General features: G+C 47.3%; 2 protein-coding genes across 2 annotated transcripts in view; one reads left to right on the top strand and one right to left on the bottom strand.

Moving 5' to 3' along the window:
* Window positions 1-3,481, top strand: part of HK1 (hexokinase 1) — a 48,314-nt gene extending 44,833 nt beyond the window's left edge. The window contains exon 18 of the mRNA XM_064145091.1: window positions 282-3,481. Within this exon, the coding sequence (XP_064001161.1) occupies window positions 282-426 (145 nt within the window). The 3' untranslated portion in view covers window positions 427-3,481. The remainder of the gene's footprint in view (window positions 1-281) is intronic.
* Window positions 733-18,601, bottom strand: TACR2 (tachykinin receptor 2). Its single transcript, XM_064145572.1, has 8 exons — window positions 18,198-18,601; window positions 13,727-13,921; window positions 8,562-8,718; window positions 7,917-8,113; window positions 6,340-6,525; window positions 2,360-2,496; window positions 1,022-1,126; window positions 733-815 (listed from the first exon to the last, which is right to left on the bottom strand). The coding sequence occupies exons 1-8, from the start codon at window positions 18,599-18,601 to the stop codon at window positions 733-735; spliced, it is 1,464 nt and encodes a 487-aa protein (XP_064001642.1).
* Window positions 18,602-24,445: the final 5,844 nt, after the last annotated feature.

Below are 24,445 nucleotides of genomic sequence, written 5' to 3'. Positions count from 1 at the left end.
GAGGAGAGGACTAGAGCTCATCTCTGCTGTGCAAGGAGGGCTATGGGTGGGAAGGAGATGACTGTACATGGTCTTTTCTTTCATTTTTGCTGTGGTACTGGCAGTCTGGGTTAACCCCACACTGACAGGGGTGGGATGCTGCTCACGCTGCTCCCAGACTTCAAATCCACCCAGCATTTTAGTTTTTGTCCCAGTGAAACGCCGCAAAAGCCCATGACTGTGCTAAGCTCTGCGGGTGCTGTGGGACCTCCCTCACCCACTGCCATTGTTTCCTTTCTCAGCTTTTCAAGGATCATGCACCAAACTGTCAAAGACCTGGCACCCAACTGCGACGTGACCTTCCTGCTGTCGGAGGACGGCAGCGGGAAAGGGGCAGCGCTCATCACAGCGGTGGGGTGCAGGCTCCGCGATGCCGAGCAGAACTGAACTCCGCAACCCTGGCCCCCGATTCTGTCTTGTGAGCACTTTCTCATAAAGCAGCGACTGCATAGTCAGAACTGGTAAAGACCCAGAACTCACTGCTTTATCGGGGAAAAGAGAATACAACTAATGACATAAAAACTAGGATACAAGATAGAATGTGTGCTGTTAATAATATCTCCTGTTTCTGGACCCCAATCTGCATGTTTCTTATTCACCTTGTTGGTACCTTCCCCATCTGTAGGTCATGGAAAAAAAACCAACAAAACCCAAACAAAACCAAAACCCAACCGTCTATAATTTCTGCAGCTGTCAAAACTCGGTTGTTGTCTGAGGTGAAATTGCCCCCAAGTGATGTGCGTTGAGAGCTACCGTTGCATCGTACCACACATGTCCTTTGCAGCACCCCTGTCAGGCGCACTGCCAGCACGCTGACCACCAGACCTGGGTGTTGATGCTTTTTAGTGGAGGGGAAACAACAGTTCCCTCCTGCATATCTACCTGCTGTTGTTTGGTCCAAAGCAATCGTGAAAACGTTGCCGGTGCGTCAGCGCCCTGCACGCACGTAACTCTGTTAGTGGGACTTGGCAGCACGACTTACTCGCTTCCTTGATGCCTGTGTTGTCATGGTAGAAGTGAATGCCCTTGTCCCACAGATCTGGTGCCACTGGTATTTCCCATTGCTTCTGTGAGTAGTGCTGTGTTACTGGGTGAAAATTAACCTGTCATGTTGCAGACGGAGATCCATGGAGAGTAAAGCAAAGTGGTTGGTGATTGGGGTAATCCAAATACCCAGGCCTGGGAAGTCGGTGGATTTATGGTCCCTACATGGGCTGTGCTGTATTCTTCTGTTTAAGAGTTATTACACAAAAAAGACCCAGTGTTATTCTATCTCTTCTTGTTAGTGTAGATCAGGGCCCTGCAGCTGCCCTCCTCCTGACTCTGCAGCTGGACGGGGTCACTCGGACTGTGTGCTTCCGTCTCTCGCCTTAAATGGGTGTTTGATTCCTCACAAAGCTTTAACCTTTACCACCGTCAAGCAGCCACTGAAAACACTCAGCTACAGCTAAATCATCAGAAAGGAATAAGAGGGTTCGCTTTTGGCCCTGCCTTTGAGGTCCTGGGTGTTAAACTAAACAAGCCACAAAGCCAAAATCAGACCCGGCTTATTCCGAGGCCTAAAGCGACAATGAAGATCATATAAACACTTGGTGTATCCTGTCCTCTGTCAAGTCGATGCCATTATTCTACCAGTTGCAGTACTGAAATTGAGAACAGTTAGGAAGGCAAATGTCACAACACTTTCTGCAAAGAGGGAGACCACACAGTAAGTCCTTAATTCCCACTCTTCCACCAAAAAAAGGAATTTAAGCTGTCTGCATGGTTTTCCCTGCTGCCTTGTCCTGCAGGAAGTAGATGGAAATTTGTGGGCTACTCCTCTTTGTCCTCGTTCCACTCCCCTCTAAGATTTGGATTGCCCTGTCGATAACATTTCAATATGCATTATGGTGCACTGTGAGTGAGTGTTTGTAAAGTAACCTGTGAGTCACAAACAGTCATTGCAGCTTTAAGTGTGTGTCTACCTGAACAATTGCATGCCTAACTGGTTTTGCAAAGGTAGAGAGTCTTTTTACTTTGCACACTAGTAGCTCCAGTACTAGTGCTACGTGATCCTTGTGAAAATATTAAACTTTTTTTGATGTGTGTTAACTGGTGTTTAGTGGTTCTTTCTGGAAGAGGTGCTGTTGGCTGGTGGCTTTAGTGCTTTGGGAAGAGCTATTGTGTAGGGAGAGCTGCAACCTAATCCCAGTGGTGCCTGTGTTTTGTGTGTGTGTTTTCATTCCCGGGCATTCAGGGTCAGATTCAAACAGTGTGGCTTTCACCCAGGTCCCCATGCCTCGTTTTTCCTAATGTGGTTCAGCAGAGGCACAGAGCTGACAGCGTCCAAATCTCAGGGGCATGTAGTTTGTCTGGGTGCATCTGCTGCCCAGGGGCCTGCAGCGCAGGAAGACCTCAGCCCACTGCACCAAATCCAGTGCGATTATGCGATACACAGTGATGGATCCGTTGCGGTCTCTGTGTCCCCACAGATGCCCCACGTGCATAGGGTCAGTGTTTGCAGAATCATGGTGTCAGGTGCTCAGACACTGTGGGTTTGCAAATCCCCTCTTAGAGTTCTCTACGAAAGCCTCTTTTGCATACGCTAAATTTGTGTGTGCTTCTCTGATAACCCATTTTGTGTTACAGCTTGAATAGTCTGATGTGCAGCTATGACCCCAAGTAAGAGACAGAAGAAGGTGAGAAACTTTCTGGGCAGAGGGAACACGTTGCATTTTAGTTGCTTGAAGATTTGCAAGTCTCATGCCCTGCTGTTGGCAGCGCTGTAGGGGTGGTGTGAGCCGTGCCTGACGACCTGGGTTTGGAGCTCTTCAGCAGCCGAGGGCTAGGCTCAGTGCAGGATAGAGTATGACTGAGGAGGGGAAGTTACACTTGTTCTCAGGGTGACTGTGCATTTTGGAGATGCCGGCATAGGTCGTTTTGTTCATTGGATCCAGCTCATAACAAATAGGGAGTGAGTTTGTGTTTCTAACAGCGCAACTTTTCCTGCTTGTGCACCGTAGGCAATGTGCTCCACAAGGCATGGCAGTTCTTTTCCAAAGGGAGACCTGCTGAAGTTTCTATTTCCAGACTACTTTTTCCCCCTGGGAAACTGTTCCAAGCGAATCACAAGCTATAACCGTCTGAAGAAATGTCTCCGATGTTATCCAGGCAATGACTGAGATGTCTCACTTAAAGCTTTTAGGCTTGGCGAATGAACTCATGGTCTTCTTAATTGTTAAGCTGTAACTACTGCAGTATGAACACAAACAAAGCCTTGTATTTCCTGGGGAAAAGACCATTTGCATACCGCTGTTGTAATGTCATCTGCTCCTTACTCCTCGAGGTGCGGGTTCTCTCAGAAGCCTTTTGAATGGGTTTTAAAACATGCAGACTTTTCTTTTGTTTTGTTTTCTTAAGAAAATAGCAGAAGGCAAAATAAAAGTGTTTCTGAACTTCTGAACCCCGTTCTGTGCTTTTTTTCTGTTCGTTCCTTTGCTGTCAAAATGAGATTCTTCAGATCGTTTCCTGTGCTGGCTGCAGGCACTCTATGGCTGCTCAATGCAGGAGTTGACTGTGCAGAGGAGGGATTTATGGCAGACCCGGAGGTGCTTCGCTGCTGCCTGGTGTTAAATCCTGTCTGTATTTGTATGGAGAATTGCACATGTTTACTATGGAGCACGGTGTTCCTGTTACCTCATAGAACACAGAAGGTAATGTCATCTGCCTTGGCATGCCTTTTATTGCAGCGTCTCCCAGGGGCTCAGAGCATCTCTGCTTTCTTAACTGTTGCTGTTTCTAGAGGATAAACTTCTCAGGATCTGCAGTGTGAGTCCTTCAGGGCACAGAGAGTTTCACTTGCAACCTGAAAAAATCATCCTCTGCTTTCTGCACCCAGACAAGACAAAGAGATGCCCTGAGCTGTCAGAAAGTGTCAGTGCCTGTCAGGAACTGCACAGGGGGAGACACTGCCAGCATATGCTTGACTCTGGGGAATCTGAAATCGGCTCTGGCTGGCTGTTACGGAAAGAGTTGAAGAGGGAGGGGAAGATGGGATGCTGATTATAGGCCTGTTTGATCTGATTAGAAAACTGCAGGACTTAAAGGGTTTAAAGACCATGGGATAGATACAGCATATGAAAGTGAAGTGTAGCTGTCCTTCAGCAGGGTACATGTAGATTGGACATTAGGAAGAAACTCTTTCCTGTGAGGTTGGTGAGAAACTGAAATGGGTTGCCCAGACAAGTTGTGGACACCTCATCCCTACAAGTGTTTAAGACCAGGCTGTATGAGGCTTTGAGCAGCCTGGTCTGGTGAGAGGTGTCCCTGCCTATGGCAGAGCAGTTGGAACTGGCTGCTTCCCAACTCAAGCCATTCCAGGAATCCAGTTTCTCAGAGCAAATTCTAGTCCCATTCCAGAGATGTGTGCCTCATGGAGCATCCCTCTCAAATGGTTTTGAATCTGATCAGAAGAAAGACTTGCTTGTGGCTATCTGTCAATGCATCTTTGTGCTCCCCCTCTGCCCTTCATCGCCCCAGTGGCGTAATCTCAGGAAGAGCAGGCTGGACAGGATAACACCTAGATTAGAAACCACCTGTTGGAATGATTTAAAACAATGAACACTTTTTTTTTTCCCAGAAGGGCACACAACCCTGTGTTTCGCTGTCCTGTTAACAAGACAAGTTTGTCTGGCCTCTGTCTAACATAGCTGTTCTCCACAGCAGCCAGGGAGGCAAAAAAGATGAAGGAAACAAGGAAAACGGATCTGCTAGTTCCTGCATTGAAACAGACTTGGGAATTTAAGCCTCACAACACTTGGTAGTTTTGCTTTCACAGAGCAAAGAGGAAATATTTCATATAGGTGGATCTTTTCAGCATTGTAGGAGCTGTTTGTATGCTCAGGTATGGCTCAGTGACACTTACATATAAATCTGTCCAGAAAGGTGAAGGTGAGTGTGAGGTGCTACTTATCACACCAGTAAACACTGTATTACTTAGAATCATGGAATGGTTTAGGTCGGAAGAGACCTCAAAGATCGTCTAGTTCCAAACCCCCACCATAGGCAGGGACACCTCTCACTAGAACAGGTCGCTCAAGGCCTCATCTAATCTGGCCTTGAGCACCTCCAGGGAGGGAGCATCCACAACCTCCCTGGGCATCCCTTGCCAGTGTTTCGCCAAATACTTGCCAGTGTTTCACCATGTATTTCTATATGATGTTTATATTTCAGCTTCTCCTGTCTTGCATGCCTGCACATAATGGCTCAGGCTTTGAAGATGGCATATTTCAGCCTTTAGTTTCATACCTCAGAAGAGAACAACAAGGAAAAATATGAGGTAAGTCTGGAAAGGAAGATGAAGTGTTTGGGAAAGGGCAGTAGTGGGTCAGGTTGTGGTTAGGGCTGAGAAGTGGTAAAGGAAATGGATTTGTGTTGGATCTATGAGCACTGATGAAGCCAGTGAGCATCTCACTATTCAGAGAGAGCTTCATTTGCCAAATTAGGCACCACAATGAACTATGTGGAGTTGGAGAGATCATTTGGGCATGGTTTCATTGGAAAATGGCATCATGTTTTGGTATGAGGTTATAGAAATCCATGCAATGACAATTGCTTAAAGAAGAGTTTCTCACTTTTAACAGGCATGAAAATCCCAGAACTCAGAAAATTTGGAGAGCAGACTTTTCAGTGTGGATGTGTTGGTATTTGTCTTTGCCATAAACAAGCTTTGCTCTGTGGTCTTGCCTGCCTTGGGGCTGTTGAGCCGTGGGACTTAGCTGCCCCAAGGGTCCATCCAAACTGGGCTAGCCTTTCTGCTCCATGACCTCTTTTCCAGATTTAACTGTCTTGGTGGAACAGCAAGCAGGATGTCACCACCTGGAAGACAATAACTGATATTCTACTGATTGGCACTGCCTCAGGTCTGCTTCACTGCTTTTTTGAGGTCATGAGCAAAATCTCTCTGTTCTATATTGGAGTTGGTGTGAGGGAGGGTAGGAATCGCCTCCATACTGGGTGATATTTGCACCTACATGGATGTATTATCAGTATTATCAGCAGACTGCTCTCAATGCTGATGGCATCTGAAGAAGTCCATAGGAAACAGTAGCTCCAGGAAACAAAAAAAAGACCTGCCTCAGCCTGCTGCCTTGAAATGGTGTATTAGAACAGAGCCAGAAATGAGAGGAGAAAATCAAAGTGTTTGCTGGGTGAGAATAAATGATGTAAAAGCCTGGATGAGGCACTTAGTGCCATGGTCTAGTTGACTGGATAGGGCTGGGTGCTAGGTTGGACTGGATGATCTTGGAGATCTCTTCCAACCTGGTTGATTCTATGATTCTATGATTCTCTTTCTCATTCAGTTGAGTTTCTATACTGAAACTTGTGGTTCTTGACTTCCTGTGGGTTGTCTGGTAAAGAGATGGGGACATCAGTCTAAGTTTGTCTTTCTCAGTTGCTTTCATGCATGGACACCACCGGAAGGCTAATTTGAAGCCAGAACGGAACCTGTAAATATAAGGAAAGAAATTAATTAGTGAAATTATGAATTTTTCCCCCTTTCATTGCACCTCTGAATAACCATGGACATTAAAGGTTTGTATTGAAATTAAATGAGTGAAGAGCTAACTGTAAACCTTGGAGGGAAGAGAAATAGGAATTGCTGATCAGACTTCCTTATATTTTCAGTAAAGGTGTGCTTGGTAGATGGTGCTGACCATGCTGATAACAGCAGCTGTGAGAAGCAGAGCATCTGAGGAAAATGTGTCTTTACCTACTGGACAGAACATGAATAGTTAAGGGAGGAAGCTGCCTGCTTTCTGAGGGAAATTTATGGTAAATATAGATTTGGCTGCAAAAAAGCCTCTTTGGCAAGCTTAAGGGAAGGATGCTGTTTGAAAGGCTCTCAAGGAGTGACCCTCCCAGCATCACTCTGGATTTAGGTGTTTCACTGGTGGAGTCCCAGTGAAACCGCACTGGAGGTCCTGGAGGAGGTGTGCCCATAACCATCTGTTCCCCTTAAAGCTCACTGCTAGGCCGAAGAGAGCTGCGGTGAGGGAGAGGTGCGGCAGTGGGAGGAGTGGGCAGGATTTGGCATGGAGCGCCGCAGAGCAGCTCCCCACGCTCGGCTCCTGCCGCACCAGCATGCCGAGGGCAGCCTGCTCTCAGCGCAGAGCAAGAGAGACATCTCTTGGCACCACGGGGTTGTGCTCTCCAGCTGCTCTTCCCTGGCAGCGTGCCTGGGACAGCACTTTCAGCAGGTCATCCCTGAGCTGCTCCTGCTCTCCCTGGGAGGTACCTGCCTGGGGGGCTCAGGGCTATGCTGGTAGTGTGGTGGCTCAGGAGGAGTGGGGAGGGACTGAGCCAGCACAGCATTAGGTCAGCGGTTGTGCTCCAGGGCTTAGAGATTCCTCTGTCCTTCCTTGGAAATAGCCTGTGTGTGGAAAAGGGTGCAAATGTGGCTGTGCTGGTCATACACCTGCTACCAGGGGTTGAGTCAAAACCTCACTCACAGAGTGGTGGCTAATTTCACATGATTAGACAGAGTACAGATTAGTTTGGCTGCCTGTTCTGTGGACTACAGCTGAAAAGCACAGTTCTTGCCTGCAGAGATCTGTGATTTTTTCAGGCTGATACTTTAGTTCTCTCTGTGCACAGAGATCTGTGATTTTTTTCAGGCTGAGATTTTAACTCTCTCTGTGCACAGAGATCTGTGATTTTTCAGGCTGAGATTTTAGTTCTCTCTGTGCAGAGAGATCTGTGCTTTTTCAGGCTGAGATTTTAACTCTCTGTGCACAGAGATCTGTGCTTTTTCAGGCTGAGATTTTAGTTCTCTCTGTGCACAGAGATCTGTGCTTTTTCAGGCTGAGATTTTTGTTCTCTCTGTGCATGCTACTCACCTCTGGTTCAGACAGCAGTATATGATAGGATTGTACATCGTTGAGCTCATGGCAAGGAGGAAGATTGCAAGGTAAACCTGTTGAATATACTTCTGCTGGTAGATGTCTTCCTTGAAACTCCCCAGGATGAAGTAGATGTGATAGGGCAGCCAACAGACAGCAAAAATGATCACAACTACCACCATGGTCTTCACAAACTAGGACAACAAAACCAGTGTGTTATTTCTGGGCCTTTGGGTGATTACCTGAGCTTGCTGGGAGAACGGGAAGTGCTACTTCTGCTTTGGATCTCTTCTGCCCTCCTAAAGTACTGAGTATGGTATGTAGCTCTGTCGAAGAAACTAACCCTGAAGGAAACTGGGAACAGAGAGAGTTAGAGCAAGTCTCCCACTACACCAAGTGGATTTCATGCAGACGAGCTGCTATGTCAGAGAGATGAGGTAGGGAAATGTGGTTACTACTGTTACAGGGGACCCCCCCTGCCCTGCCTCAGCCTTTCCAGAGTTTTTTGCCCCAGATATTTTGTTGACCTTCCAAGCCCAACCCCCACCCAGATTTTGTATGAAATGCAAGCTGCGGTTTGGAATTGGAGCCAGCAGGGCTGATGTGCTGAGGGTAATGATTTTAATAAGTCTCACTTCTGACCTTTTTTTTGGCATTAACTTGGTGTTCGTAGTGGACTCTGTTAAGGTGGTTGCCTGGAGCTGCACTGCTCCACAGAGTAACTCCTATGATGCTGTATGCAACAAACATCACCATTAAAGGCAGCAAATAAATCAACACGATCACTGCGATGTGATACCTGAAAAAGAAGAACAAGCACAATGTGTGTTTCCTGAAGGGCTGCCTTTCAGCAACTGTCTTTAGGTCACAAGTCTGGCTCCCACTAACTGCAACCTAAAAGCATAAAGAAGCAGAAACTTTGCCCACAAGCATCATTACAGTGACTTCGGTAAGCAGCAAAAGCTCATCTCTCTTGTGCTGTGGTGCTTAGTCTTTGGACTGGATTCACTGCTCTTTCAAGACAGAGGGATATCATTTATCTTTATCTGAGGTTTATAGTCCATGGTGCTGTTCAGCCATGAACTTTGTCATCCCACTGCAGTCAGGAAAGGGAGAGGTTGGGCTGTGAAAATACAAACCTTTACATTACAGGTATGGAAAAGGAGTGTTCTGAAAACTACAGAGTAGTTGTCACTGACGCTGTTTAAATAGCTCCAGGGATGGTGATGCCACCACTGCCCTGAGCAGACCATTCCAATGTTTGAGAACCCTTTCAGTGAAGAAATATTTCCTAATATCCAGCCTAAATCTCCCCTGGCACAGCTTGTAACCATTTCCTCTAGTCCTGTCACTTCCCACCAAGGAGAATAGGCTGGCTTGCTCCAACCAGCACAGTTGGTCCAGTTCTGGGCTCATCAATTCAAGAGAGATATTGAGGTGCTGGAAGGTGTCCAGAGAAGGGCAACAAAGCTGGTGAGGGGCCTGGAACACAAACCCTATGAGGAGAGGCTGAGGGAGCTGGGGGTGTGCAGCCTGGAGAAGAGGAGGCTCAGGGGTGACCTCATTGCTCTCTAGAGCTACCTGAAGGGAGGCTGTAGCCAGGTGGGGGTTGGTCTCTTCTGCCAGGCAACCACCAATAGAACAAGGGGACACAGTCTCATGTTGTGCCAGGGGAGGTCTAGGCTGGAGGAAGCTGTTGGCAGAGAGAGTGATTGGCATTGGAATGGGCTGCCCAGGGAGGTGGTGGAGTCACTGTCGCTGGAGGTGTTGAAGCAAAGCCTGGCTGAGGCACTTAGTGCCATGGTCTGGTTGATTGGACAGGGCTGGGTGATAGGTTGCACAGGATGATTATGGAGGTCTCTTCCAACCTGCCTGATTCTATGAACTTCTCTTCAGGGAATTGTACAGAGCAGTAAGATCTCTCCTCAGCCCAGACTGAGCTCCCTCATCCCTCAAGAGTAACTTGATGAATGCAATAGTGCCAACTCCAAAATCTAGCTTGGCTGCTAACAGGGTGCACCAAGTCTGCAGATAGCAAAGCAGGACCACTGCCTACTTCCAGCATGCAGAAAGTCATTGACAGTCATTGTAGTCATGTTGCTGGCTGGTTTTGTTCGTGTGTGCAGACACAGTTACAGATCACCAACAGGCTCCCTGGTTACTGCTCCAGCTGAAAGCACTGGCATCTCCTTCAGCTGTGTTTTAGCTTGTCCTTTCCTAGCTTTCCATGTTACCTCACAAGCTTCTGCTGGCTCCCTCATGCTGGGGGTTGACTATTTTAAGCAACCACCGTTTATGGGGAGGGAACAACCTGCTCACTCAGATGCAGCAGCTGTCAAATGAACATAAACAGTGTGAAAATGAGGCTTAGGCAGGAGGGCTCTGGCACATGCTGCTGGCAATGACCCCAAAAGGCTGGGTGCAAATGGTCTTTCTCAGTGTGACAACGCTCTGGAATTACTCACCTCCATTAGCAAGTGGGGCCACCAGCTTTGCAGAGTGCTGGCAAAATGGGTGTTGGGGCACTTGGTGGGCTTTGCTCCTTGCAGTGGTTGCAAGTATCAGAGCAAGGACTGCATATTATTGTATGTGTGAAACGTGGCAAGCTTGTCTCTGCCTGTTTTCCACCTTGTCCTATTGTCCTCTGCCTGGAACCTCTTTCCAAGGTCTAATACCATGTGCAGAGCACAGCAAAGCCCTTTTAGAGTTCCCATCCTAGGAAGGGGAAGAGAAGATGGGAGCCTAAGCCTGAGCATATAGCAAAAACACCCTTTTCATCTTTGTGCTAGTTTGAAGCAGGCTAGAATGTTTTGGTGAGAAGAACTAGATTACAGGCTGTAAAAGGAAAACAATGGTGATGTCTGCTTCACTCATAGGCTTGCTGAGATGTATAAAAACATAAGTCAAAACATAGATAAGACACTCGTCACCACTCTTGCTTGAGCTGCTGGCTGAGCTGCATCTTACTCTCTAACCTCACCCTCCATTTTTTTGGACTAATCCACTTTGCTTCCTAACCCCCCTGGCCAAACCTCCATTCTTCCTTGGGACTGGGGTAAGGTTGAGAGGGGCAGGGGGAAGGTGCAGGGGTGGTTGAGAGCCCCTCCTGGGGACTCAGGTTTCTGGGAGGGGAGTTGTGTTTCTGTATTACCTTTTGTCTTGTATATTTCTGTCTATAACTGTATCTACTGTAAATATCTGCTTGTATATTGTGCTAGCTGTAAATATAAGCTGCATTCATATTTCCAGACCCGGCTGAGTCTAGTCTGGGTGATTTTTAAAGTGTGGGGGGGCAGGGAACACCCAAACCATCACAATCTTTCAGTTTTCCTACAAAATCAACCTGCTCCCAGAAAAAGAAATTTTTTTTGTGGTTAAGGTCCTTTATTTTGGTTGAACTTCTACAAATTCGGCCCCTTCATATCCAATATTTCTCAGGCACTGGCAGTCACAGTAGTGCATTGAGTGGGGTTTTAAGCTTGTTTCTACCCTAATTATACCCACTTTGCCTGCAGAAAAAGGATTTTCCTTTGCTTTGAAGTCAGGAACTCATGAGGGCTGATTTTACTCAGCTATGAAGGATTTGGAGGACCCACAGTCAATGGAGGGACCCATTTCTTGTCTGCATTTCTTTTTTTCCTTTGAGTTTCTTACTATTTTTTTCCTCACTATTTGGGCTAGCCCATAAAGGGCTGCACATGGCTTTTTCTTCCTGGTGTGTATTGCAGGCATTTGTCCCAAGAGATCCATCCTGCAGGATGATTTCTGGGGAGTGCTGCTTCCAGTTTCCTTTCTAGAGAGCTGCTGAAACCTGCAAATCTGAAGCTGTTCAGGCAGAGCAAGCTGGTGAGTAGTGAGGTGTTGTGTTCAGGAGCTGCTGCTTCTCTTCAGCTGGGGATCTCAGAAAGAATTATTTGCCCTGTTCAGGATCAGCCTTTCCAGCCCATGGACACTTTGTTGGCACGCTGGGAACCTCTTGTTTCAATCCTTCCCAGACTCTGGATGTGGGCGAAATAAATGCTTTTCAAATGAATGAGGTAGTCATCAGGAGTTTGTGTATAAGTGTTTATCTACTCTCCTTCCTTCTCAGCTGACAGGAGCCTAGCACACTGTGTTCCACAGCATGTGCCACGGGGTACGACCAAGGAGCCAAGGAAGGAACATCACCCAGCATGTAAGAACTCCATGCCACTTTTTGCTTTTCTGTGACTGGTGTCTGGAGACAACTGACCACCAGTGGCTGAATATACCACAGGTTGGCCAGACTTCCATGGATCTCATGGAACTTGCCACATATTAGGGTGAAACCTAGTTAGTTTGGTAATAACTAACCACAGGAGGCATCCAGCTGTCTGCCAGAGATGAAGACCAAGAAGGGAGAAATGTGTGTGGAGATGGGCAAAAGCATTCACAGTGAACAATGGAGGGAGAGAGCCTAACACTTGGGTTTAGTTAGAAACACTCTTTCCAGGTTGTTAATCAATTTGTTCCTTTTCCACAGTCCTTCCATTACTGCTCCATGTAAAGATGCTGTGCTTGATAAATCTCAAACTGCTCTGTGTATCACATACTTTGAATAATGACAAATCACAGCACATCCCCAAAATGAAGGGCATGGCTTGTTTCATCTGGCTGAACTATCTTACTGTGAAGCAGGAGGAAATTGCTGTGAGGGTTAGAAGCTTTTGGGAGTGCAGATGTGTGGCCAGATAAGTTAGTCTGTAAAACTTTAGGATGTCTGAAACATGCCCCTCAGTTTGGGGTTTTTTTGTTGTTGTTGTTGCCTTTTTTCCCCACAAAACAACATAATTTTGGAGCTAATTACATGGCTTCTCAGCATTAAAGATAACCAGTTTATTCCTGCCTGATGGAGGGAGAAAATCCAAAATACTTGGAACCAAATTCTTTAGAAACCTTTTGTGCTGGTTTCTTTTTAACCCAACAAGGTCTGTATGGCTTCTAGACCTTATAATATTCTAGATCTTCTTCTGTATCTTATAATCTTCTATCTAGTAGAAAGGGACTTGAGGGTTCTAATTGACAAGCAACTGAATATGAGCAAGCAGTGTGCCCAGGTGGCAAAGAAAGCCAGTGGCATCCTGGCTTGGATTAGAAATGCTGTGTCCAGCAGGAATAGGGAGGTGATTGTCTCCTTGTACTCTGCTCTCATGAGGCCACACTTCCAGTATTGTGTTCAGTTTGAGGCACCTCATTACAACAGAGATGTGGAGGAGCTGGAGTGAGTGCAGAGGGCAAGGAAGCTGGCAAAGGCCTGGAGAATAAATCTTATGAGGAGTGACTGAAGGAGATGGGGCTGGTTAGTTTGAAAGAGAGGAGGCTGAGGGAAGACCACATGGCTGTCTACAGCTACCTGAAAGGACATTGTGGAGAGGTTAGTGATAGGACAAGAGGGAATGGCTTCAAGCTTTGACTGAGTACGTTTAGCCTGGACATAAAGGAATTTTTTTTTCCCAGCAAGAGTGGTCAGGCATTGGAATGGACTGCCAAGGGAGGTGGGTGAGTCACCAACCCTGGATGTGTTTGGATGTGTTGCTTGGGGCTGTGGTTTAGGGTGAACCTTGTAGAGAAGGGATATGGGTTGGACTTGGTGATCCTTTTCCAACCAGAATGTTTCTGTATCCATTTTTCAAAGCAGGAGAGGATGGGCTGCCTTAGCCTCATATTCTCCTTGTGTGATTCCCCCTTCCCCAGCCTCTCCCAATACTTCCTGTAACCAACAGTTTGGAGATGAAAGGAATTTCCCAGCTGACAACTGCACGAATTGGAAGTTTTCTTGTTTCTCTTACGTGAGCTGGTGCTTGGACCCAACATCGCCGGGCCAGACGACGATGCACTTTGTCGTCCCATTGTCCATCGTGATCTCAGCGTAGAAGCACTGCGGGAAGGCGAGCCCGAATGCCACCAGCCAGATCAGCCCTATGATGACTCTGGTGCTTCCAGCAGAGAGCCTGGGCTTGAAGGGATGAATTATCGCCATGTACCTGCAAGAGAAATAGGTAAATGCTTTTACAGTTGCATTGGTAAACTATACAACACATTCAGCAAGTGAGAAAAGTCACCCGGGTGATATAGTGAGCTTTATTTATGGAGATACTTTGATAGGTTTCCAGGCTATGCATAATTAGAAGGAGCTAAATCTTTTCTAAAGAGAATGATTGCAAGTCTCTGGGCAGAATGGATTAAACCCATGTGGATGGTTGCTTCTGGTGTGAGGAGGAGGCAGTCATCTATGTCTTCTGCATATGGTTTAGAATCATAGAATCAACCAGGTTGGAAGAGACCTCCATGATCATCCAGTCCAATCTATCACCCAGCCCTGGTCAAACAACTAGACCATGCCTCATCCAGGCTTTGCTTGAACACCTCCAGGGACAGTGACTCCACCACCTCCCTGAGCAGCCCATTCCAATGCCAATCACTCTCTCTGCCAACAACTTCCTCCTAACAGCCAGCCTAGATCTCCCCTGGCACAACTTGAGACTGTGTCCCCTTGTTCTGTTGCTGCTTGCCTGGCAGAAGAGACCAACCCCCCACCTGGCTACAGCCTTCACAAGTACTCTCCTTACTTTGATTTTTTTTTTGTTCCCTTTTTTTCCTCTCATATTTTGTTTTGTTTTGATTGGTTGGTTTTGTTTGCTTGGTTTGTTTTGGTTTGTTTTCTTTTTCCTGACTAATTTTTCAAAGGCATTGTGTGTTTGGTCTGAAATGTTGTGCTGTGCACCGCTCATGTCAGTTTGGAGTTTAGCACTGTTTAAATACTGTGCTCTTTTCTCCTTCCTCCACCAAAAAAGCCCAACTCCTAATTATTTCAATCTCCACTGACACCCTGTGTTATCAACACAGCAGTCTGGAGTCTCAAGTATCCTTTATCCTGAATTTTTCCCCCACTGATTTTTAGTGATGGAAAACTCTTGTGCCATCTACCTCTGCCCATAAACACTGGAGAGCTTGCAATGGAAAAGCTGACCTTTTGGTCCCACACCTGCTCACAGCCCTCATGGCACATCTGACTATTAGATTACTTGCAAGCCCAGAGCACTCTCTGGTTTTAAGTTCCCTGTGCAGAAACGTGTGGTAGTGTAATGAGTAGATAATCAATTATGCATTTCTTGTCATGCTTGCCGTACGCTTTGCCGTGGTTGTTGCAAAGAGGCAAAACAGAGTGGAAAATGCCAATTGCCTCCTAGTTTTCCTAGTGCAAATCTGACAGACTCTGTGCTGTCTCTTGGCCAGGGCATGGGGAGACAACTCTGCCCAGCTGCTGCTGCAGAACAACAGCAGTGTAAGCCAGAGCTACAAGCAGCAGAGCCTTATTTAGCTGTAAAATTGTCATGTCACCTTGCTTTTCTGTAGCTCATCCTAGGCAGTAGTACACACTGCTCAAATCTGGTCAGGGAGGAATCAAGGGGGGAATATTCTCCAGAATGTTTGCCCACAGAAGTGACCAAACTGACCACCTGTGGCTCTTGGCTCATAGAACCATAGAATCAAACAGGTTGGAAGAGACCTCCAAGGTCATCCAGTCCAACCTAGCACCCAGCCCTGTCCAATCAGCTAGACCATGGCACTAAGTGCCTCAGCCAGGCTGAACACCTCCAGGGACTGTGACTCCAGCACCTCCCTGGGCAGCCCATTCCGATGCCAATCACTCTCTCTGTGAAGAACTTCCTCCTAACATCCAGCCTAGACCTCTCCTGGCACAACATGAGACTGTGTCCCCTTGTTGTATTGGTGGTTGCCTGGGAGAAGAGACCAACCCCACCTGGCTACAGCCTCCCTTCAGGTAGTTGTAGACAGCAATGAGGTCACCCCTGAGCCTCCTCTTCTCAGGGGTGACCTCATTGCTTGTTGGACAGCAAGTCTTGGGTCTAAACAATGCTATGTGCTGTGCTGTGCTGCTGCAGCAGCCCATGTTGCAGGTTCCAAAGGGCTCTAGGTGGAGGTGAGCCATGCTTTTAGGAAAACTCCTGCAAGCTGGGAGATGTACCACATCTGCTCTGATCTGCTCTTGCTGTGTGGCAGAGCTTGCCTTCCTGCTGCTCATGCTCCCTGCACCCTAGCTGTACCCCCTTCCCAGGACATCTGGAGCATGCTGTCACTCTTTCTCCAGTGCCTTTCCTAGGCAGACAAAACAATCTGAATTCTGGACACTCCTGTACATTTTCAGAAGAGGGCCTAGGAGGCTTTGCTAACTGGAGTATGAAACTTGAGCTGAGTTCTGCCTGGAGTGCTGCCGAAACAGCTGCTCAATTACACAGAGCAGATTAAAACAGGGAAACAGAGTGGCCCTAAACCCAATGGAAAGCAGTATCACCACGGCCTTTTCCATGGAAAAGATGACTTACAAAGCTGTCATTCCTTGCCCTCCTTCCTCACAAGAACCCCCTTCAAAAAGACATTGTTTGATCGAAGTTAAACAGTGGAGCTCGAGTGGACACAAGTTCTCTTAACAATAAATGAGAGCTGTGAGTTTCCAGGAGACAGTGTTAGGATCTATTTTAAGGTTAAGTAAAGAATAGCTAAATATGGTTTGGAGTGAGATGCCAAGTTTTCTTTCTGATCTGTGCCATGTGATGGAAGAGGGTTTGGATGTATAGGTACTTTCAGCAAGAGTCCCCCAAGGAATGAGAGTGGGGAGCCGTGAGGACAGGCTGGGATGGATTTATCTAAAAGTAATATTCTCTGGCAGACCACTTGTCTAACATAGCAGTATTGACAGCCCTTGATTTAAAGCCAGAAACAGCAAAAGAGCCTCAAACTGAGCTGCCATTGCTTCTAAATAGGGATTTGCTTTCATCTGGACAACTGCAGGTTGATGAAACACATTGCTCATCCCTGTGCTTATTAGTGATCCTTCCAGCGACCGCTGAGGGATTTGGTTTAGTCAAGGACTTGTCAGTGTGAAACAAATGATTGGACTCGATGATCTTGAAGGTCTTTTCCAATCTGAGACATTCTGTGATTCTGTGGGACACTGCCCTGATCTGCGCCGTGTTCCTGGCTCCCATGTGGGTGTCAGCAGGTGTTACACACACGGGGTAAAGCCACCTATTCCCTGAGAGCTCTCTGGCTTGGTTTGTCTATCCTGTATTTCCCTGGGTGTGCTGGGGTAAACTGAGCTGCAAGCGGGGGCGGGAGTCATGAAAGCAACCTCGATGACTCACGGAGCAATGCTTCTGGATGGCTCCAGAGGGACTCTTGGCTCTGTTCCCGAGGGAGCTGGAGGGGCCCTTCATGGATACACATGCCAGATAAGGAAAGAAGGAAACCTGAAGGAAACTGCAAAGTCAAGAGGAGGGCCTGATAAAGGGCCAGGAGGTATTTCTGGACGCCAGGTCCGGCTACCTGGGGAAAGATCTTAGCTGTGAAGTCACGGCAGGGGCACGGAAGGAGAAAGATACAGGTGTTCTCTGTGTTCCACGGAGCGTGGAAGAAGCAAGGGGAAGATAGGAAGGGTGGAGGGATGGAGGGCAGAGAGCCTAGAAGGGAGCTTAACCACCTCCTTTTACATGCTGTAGTCATTAAGAGAGGAAATTCCCATGGACTTTTGGCGGCTTTCTAGTAAAAAGAAAATCAGTGTCACGCTACTTAACAATGAGCTGTAAACAACACAGTCAGGCTCCACAAATTTCAGCTTGAGTAAAAGAGACTTGGCAGATACAAAAGAGTTATTGGGAAAATACCAAATTGCCTCAGAAGTCAAACAGCATCACTGTAATCACTTTCCTTCCCACCCCCCCACCCCCCCCCCCTGCCCAGAATAAGTCATTCTTGTGAACCATTGGAGCAAGACTCTGCTATTGCTGATCCTATTGCTATTATTTCTGGTGGTTTGATGAACCCACAAGCAGCACTGCAGGCGCTGGCACTTCCAGCATCCTGCAGCAGATTTGTACCTCTCCAGTTCTGTCCAAATGAGAGCTCCTTCTGGTGGCTTACAAAAAAGGGGTGTGCAGGAACAACTGAGAAACAATTAATGCTCAATACCAGAAGTATGATAAAGTAGCAACCACTTCCACTCCTTACACATTGAAGTGTGATTCAGGCCAGTGACAAGGCAGAGGAGCTGTCCTTTCATGCCACGACTAGTATCTGACCCCACAGTCTTATTTGCCTGGTACTCCTCCCACTTTGCTGATAAGGTGCCTGATGTGGTAGGTGGGGGAACAATTACACAAAGTATTGCAATAACTTTTTATAACTTAGAGGGAATTTTGGGGTTTTTTTTGGACCTTATCTTCTCCATTCACCTCTTACCTCTCTGCAGCCACAGCTGTCATGGAGTAAATGCTCACAAACATCGCGGTGATGGGGAACCAGTTCTGAAACCTGCAGAATTCCTCACCGAAGTACCAGACGTTGTGACTGGCGTAAATAAAGTTGAAGATGGTGTTGAAGGTGGACATCAGCAAATCCGAAAGGGCCAAGTTGACGATGAAGTAGTTGGTAGCAGTCCTCATTCTCCTGTGGGCAAGAATAATCCAGATGACGGTGATGTTGCCAACGATGGAGGTGATAACGATGAAGGAATAGGTGATAGCCCACAGAGCAATCTGCCATCCTGGCTGGGTAAACTGGGTTACCACCGTCCAGTTGCCGCTGTCCTCGAGGGTGTCAGCCTGTGAGGTGTTGTTAGCATTTAAAATGGAAAATGTGCTCATGGTTTTTGCCTTTGGCTAAGGGTAAAGTAAAGTCTTCTGGCATCTGCTCATTTTCTTGCAGTGGATGCTGGTGTTATGAATGCCCATGCATATGCCTTAGTGCTGTTAGAAGGACAACCGGATGAGATGTCTCATGTCCTCTCCTCCTGTTTTCCAAGTGATGCAATGCAGTTCCAGGAAGAGATGAATGATACCGAGGGCCTCCTCCTTGCCTAGCATTTTAACCTACATGTGAGGAAAGAGCTAAGAACAGCTCTTCCCCTGGAACTTCCTCTGAAAAAGAAAGGAAAAAAGAAGGGGTGGAGGGAGGGGGGGAAAGAAAGAAGATGTTTTCCAACTCGGTGATAGGCAATGTCTTCTCTTAGATTATTTTTAGAGCAAAGAAAATAAAAATGGGAGTATCAAGCCAGAAAACACTTCAAGTGGAAATCCTTCTTCTTCAGGGTGTTGGTTTTCTAAGGCACCAGGTGTCTGAGCTTTCTGCAGCAGGACACAGGGTATCTGGTTGTCTTTGCCTGTGTAACTGTGAAGTGTGAGGCAGGAGTGGTACTGGGATAAATTCTCTGCAGGTTTTGTGGGAACTTGGAAAGGAGGTGGAGTCTCCTGCAAGCAAAAACTAAACAACCAATTTGACATCAAATGAGATGTGGCGAAGTGGTGCTTGGAGGTTTTGCCCCCTCACTGTTTGTTTTGAAATAACCTCTGGAATGGGCATGCTGCTGCAGCAGGATTTTGTAAGCTTAAATGCAAGAGTAGCTGCTTTGCCAGGTTTGCCATTCCTCCATTCCTGCAATCCTTTGGTTTCCAGGAACATCCCTAGCTCCCTGCAAGCCTTTATAGCAAGAAATATATTCAGTGTAATTTTAGCCCAGTGGTTTTGCTCTCTGCAAGAGGATAATTTGGAGGCTTATCTGCATTTCTAATTAATTTGACTTTATGTAATTTATTTTATATGAATATTATATAATAGCAATAATTTTTGCATTATCTAATATAACCTGGCCAGGCATATTTAGTAGATTGGGTATGATTCAGTTTGATTAAATTACAGCTACGTGTCCTGGTGGTGCTTGAAGAGTCACAGGTGGATGATGCCAGGAGAAAGGTATCTGTGGGGCCAGACTTCAGCTGGGTTTTCTAATAAAGGTGCAGTGAGAAGCTAGCAACCAGGATCTCATCCAGAGCTCCAGAAATTCTTCTCTGGTTGCTTGCCAGCAGAGAAACATCCAGAGGAGCCTTAACTCCCAAGTTCCACACACCTGAACAAAAAAAGGGCTGCACAAAAGGCATTCCCCTGGGCTGCTTCATCCCCTTTCCCAGTGTGTGCTACAGGCTATTGCTGGCCTCATGCATACAAGGAGCAGTATCTGGCCCTTGTAGGAAAGAAGAACCCTTGACTCCCACCTCTGCTATGCACATAGTGCTCTTGCTTATGCTCAGCTTCGCAGTAAGTGACATAAACATAAGCAACACGTCGAGGCTGAGATTTCAAAGAGTACTTGGCAGTAGCTTAAGCCTGCTCTGCCATAAGCTAAAAGTGTTCCAGGTATTAAAACCTGTTTTCAGACATCAAAACGTTGGCAGTGTTTTTCCAGCTCCCCTAATTCCTGGAGCTGCAGCTGTGCCAGGCTCTTCTCTAATAGGGCAGCATTTACCAGTTCAGGATCCTTTCCATCAGCTCAGCCCAGGCCTTCTCCTTGCTTTATTAATTTCTGGAGGCAGCCTTCAATTAACCCATCTCTGAGACAGTATTAACCAAGTGTTGTTTTATCAAGATGATTACCTGTAGTACTACATGCAATATCTCCTTCTCCTCACGATGGACTTCCCTGCAGGTAACCCCACTCACTGACTTACCCAGAAGCTGCAAAACTACACTTGTACCTATCTTCTCATGTGCATTGCAAACCTCTTCCAGGCTTCTCTTGAAAGGCTTCCACTGACACCTCATTAAATAGCTTATGAAGCTTCCACTTTCTGTATGCAGTCCAGGAGGGCTTGTCCATGATTTGCATTATGAATTCAACAGCTAATAGTGTTCTTCTGATTTGTTTTTTTTCTTTTGGCTTGCTTAAATCTCTTCAAATTCACTGGGGTTGTTTAACCTGAAGAAGAGGAGGCTCAAGGGCGACCTCATTGATGTCTACAACTACCTGAAGGGAGGCTGTAGCCAAGTGGGGTTGGTCTCTTCTCCCAGGCAAGCAGCAACAGAACAAGGGGACACAGTCTCAGATTGTGCCAGGGGAGGTCTAGGCTGGATGTTAGGAGGAAGTTCTTGCCTGAGAGAGTGATTGGCATTGGAATGGGCTGCCCAGGGAGGTGGTGGAGTTGCTGTGACTGGAGGTGTTGAAGCAAAGCCTGGATGGGGCACTTAGTGCCATGGTCTAGTTGACTGGACAGGGCTGGGTGATAGGTTGCACTGGATGTTCTCTTGGACTTCTCTTCCAGTCTGGTTGATTCTATGACATACTGGATGTACCTTGGCATTGGAGCTGGCTGGGGGGACTGAGTGTTGCTTATGAGGAAAATGTCAAAAGGACAAAAAGCCTGAATGAGGCACTCAGTGCCATGGTCTGGTTGATTGGACAGGGCTGGGTGATAGGCTGGACTGGATGATCTTGGAGGTCTCTTCCAACATGGCTGATTCTATGATACCCCCCCATGAGTTTAGCTGACAGCACAGCTAAAGTGCTTTATCAGTCTTTGTTATACAAATGTGAGCAAGCACTTAGAAAAACAACTGAACTTTTGAATGTCTCAGTGCTGAAACTATGACCTCTCCCTGCTGATGTTAAGAATGATGCCCATGTTCCTCTTGTGAGGTGGTGATAATCTGAAAGCAGCCACCCTTTGGTCAACATTTCACCACACAAGTCAGCAGGGACTTGCTTTCACTTATACACACCCACACCTTTTGTTCATTTGCTGGTTCTGCATCGACAAGGTTACCATCCTGGAGGCCAGCCAGCAATGTAGTGTGGTGCTATTGGCCTTTTGACTTTCAAACTGGAGTGAATTTTTCTCCATGTTCCTCAGGAAACTCACACTTGCCTGGCACTGTGGGCAAAACCCACCCCTCCAAAGATTTTGGGATTACACTAGGTAAAGGGACAATCTGAAAGCAGGGGGTTTGGGTTTGGCTGGGTTTACTGTTGTTTTTATTATGGGCAGGATTGTTCAAGGCCAAACCTTCCGGTGCTGAGTCACCCATCTCAGGCCTGAGCAAAGGGTGAGAGATGCAAACAAAAGATGTGGGTCTGCAAGGTCAGAAGGGTGAATAAGGTGCACTTTGTGTCTTGGAAAAATAGTACAAGGTAATACAGGCAGTAGAGGCTTTAATCATGTTGCACGTTGGAGTCTGCTTTGGGAGGAAGGGCTGTTGTCCATGGAACACCTCTGAGCATGGGATGTGAGGACCTTGGGTGGGACAACACAGAACCAGGATGCAGCTTTATCAGCCAGGTGTGAACTGGAAGAAAAGAGCAGAAATGACACAGGTAGCTCTGAAAAGCTCAGGGTCTTTCTGACACTCCTGGGTGAAGGGCTAGCTGTGGGTTCACTTTTTGTTTCTGCAGATCTCCTAAAGCCCTGAGTCAGACTCTCTGCAGACCACAGCTTTTGAAGGCTGATCATGGGATCTACTGTGCCTTGTACACACTCACAAGAACCCTGCTAGCCCTGGAGGTGAGGGAGGAAATAATGAAGTTACTGATCCTTAACATGAACAAAACCACCACAAGCTGTGCCACTGGATGGCCTCGGAAGCAGATGCTGTAATGCAAGATCTGCCTGGATGCTGAGAGAAATGTCAAGCTCTTGGCTGGAAAAGAGCAGCTCTGTGCTGCATCAGGCTGAGATGGAGAGAGGGCAACTAAGGACCCTCAGCACCTCAGGTAATTCATCGTGCTTTAAGCCACTATTTGCTGCTAAGCTATACCAATAGTGGCCAGAAATCCTGATATTTCATTGTCTAGACAAAGTCTGTGGTTCAGACAAAGAAAAGGATTGCTCTGTTTTCGTAACAGGAACCTGTTTTGACGTATTAGCTCAGTTTGGAGTGAAAACAACAGGAAAATGGACCCTCCTTTTAATCACCTTCCCCATCCAGCTGGTCGTGCCCTGAAATTTTGTTTGCTGAAATCAGAGCACAAACAACAGGGTATAGCATGAGGAAGTCGGACCAACACTATTACTTGAGTTAAATACCTTAACAAGGAAAAAGCATAAGCAACAGGAATGTGCTTGGATGTGAATGGTGCCCATGAGACATGAAGAACGTGCAGCAGCCTCTAATTCCCAGAGCTTACACAGTCTGTGCTGTGATTTCCAGCCTGCATGGCCATGGTAAGTGTCAGGAGCACTTGCAAATTTGCCTCAAAATGGAAGTTGTTCATCTGTTAGACGAATGCTTTAGGACATTGTTTTACTGTCAGAAATGCAAGAGGTGATGAGCTGTTTCTATGTCTCTGGCAAGGACCTGGGCTGGATTTTTTGTTCCCCAGCATCAGAGCGTAGCACCACGTGAAAAGGCAACAGCACTTTTCATAACGGAGTTATCCAGGGGTGTTTTTTAAGCTTCAAAAAAACGGGTGGGTAGCAACTACTGGTTTATTGTACATGCCTAGAAAAATGATATGTGGTCGACTGCTTACATGGCTTTACATACACAGCTCAAAGGTTCTCTAGTCTCTCTGCTGGCTAACTTAAGAATAAACGCTGCTGAGCTTCATCTTCATCAATTTTCAGTGCTGTCTGTCCCTGCTTTGAGCTAGGATGCAACGACCAGCTCTGTGACTGTTGTCTGCCACTTTGAATGAGACTTCTTTTACCCCTGAGGAAAATAAGTCCTTTGTGAGACAGGAGTGCAGCGCTGCCAGCTTGACAGGGCTTATTTCATCTCGTAGGCATGAATGGTGTTTGCAGTTCATGATTGCAGTGTGAAACCCAACACTGACCTACTGTCATTGCTGTTGGACGTGGGCAAACCCCCACATCGGCAGAAAATGTAGCCAGGGCACTGTGCCCGCTCACAGTGCTGTTGCAGTGATACCTGTAGGATGGGACCCTCACGTATGGGGGCTATAATGAAGGGTGAATTCCCTGGCACACTTGAGCTGCACTGCTGTAGAATGCAGGGATTCTGCTTTGTGATCACAGAATCGTAAAGGACCTGTGAGATCGCTGAGTCCAAACATCAACGCACCACCACCATGGCCATTAAACCATGTCCCCAGGGGCCATGTCTACACGCTTTTTTAACACTTCCCCAGGGACTGCGACTCCACCACCTCACTTGAGCAGCCTTGGGCCACTCTTGCAGAAAATAAGTCTTTTGTGAAACCTAACTTAAACTTCCCCTGGTGCAACTCGAGGCCGTTTCTCCTTGTCCTAGCGCTCCTTCCTTGGGAGAAGAGGCCGTGATGCTTACGGACGCTTCATCCAACCGCCCCCAGCCGCCGGGCAGTTGCTTCGCAGGTGTGTTTGTGCCTGAAGCGGCGGCTGGCGGCTGCGGGGGGACCTGCCTTGCTCCGGCTGCGGCAGCAGCGCTCGATGGCTGCGCGGAGATGCGTTTCTTTCCTGGCTGCCCCAGCTGCGGGCTTCAGCCCCATGGCAAAACACAAGCAGCCGCAGCCGTGGCCGGGAGCATTCTGGGGCCTGCTCCCTCCCTGTTAGGTGCTTTTCCGCGCCGTACCCCCACTTGTGGAATCGCCCCCGAGCCGGTCCCGCTCCCGGAAGCAATGGCGACGGCTCCGGGCCTGCCCGATAGGGCGGCCGTTCCCTTCCACTCCCTCCCTCCGCGGGGAAAGGGGCGGGTAGGGCAGAGCGGGGCCGGGCTGGCGGCAG

This window comes from Pogoniulus pusillus, chromosome 6, assembly GCF_015220805.1.
Source record: "Pogoniulus pusillus isolate bPogPus1 chromosome 6, bPogPus1.pri, whole genome shotgun sequence".
NCBI lineage: Eukaryota > Metazoa > Chordata > Aves > Piciformes > Lybiidae > Pogoniulus > Pogoniulus pusillus.
The sequence above is the reverse complement of the archived record's forward strand: the minus strand, read 5'-3'. Positions and strand labels throughout refer to the sequence as shown.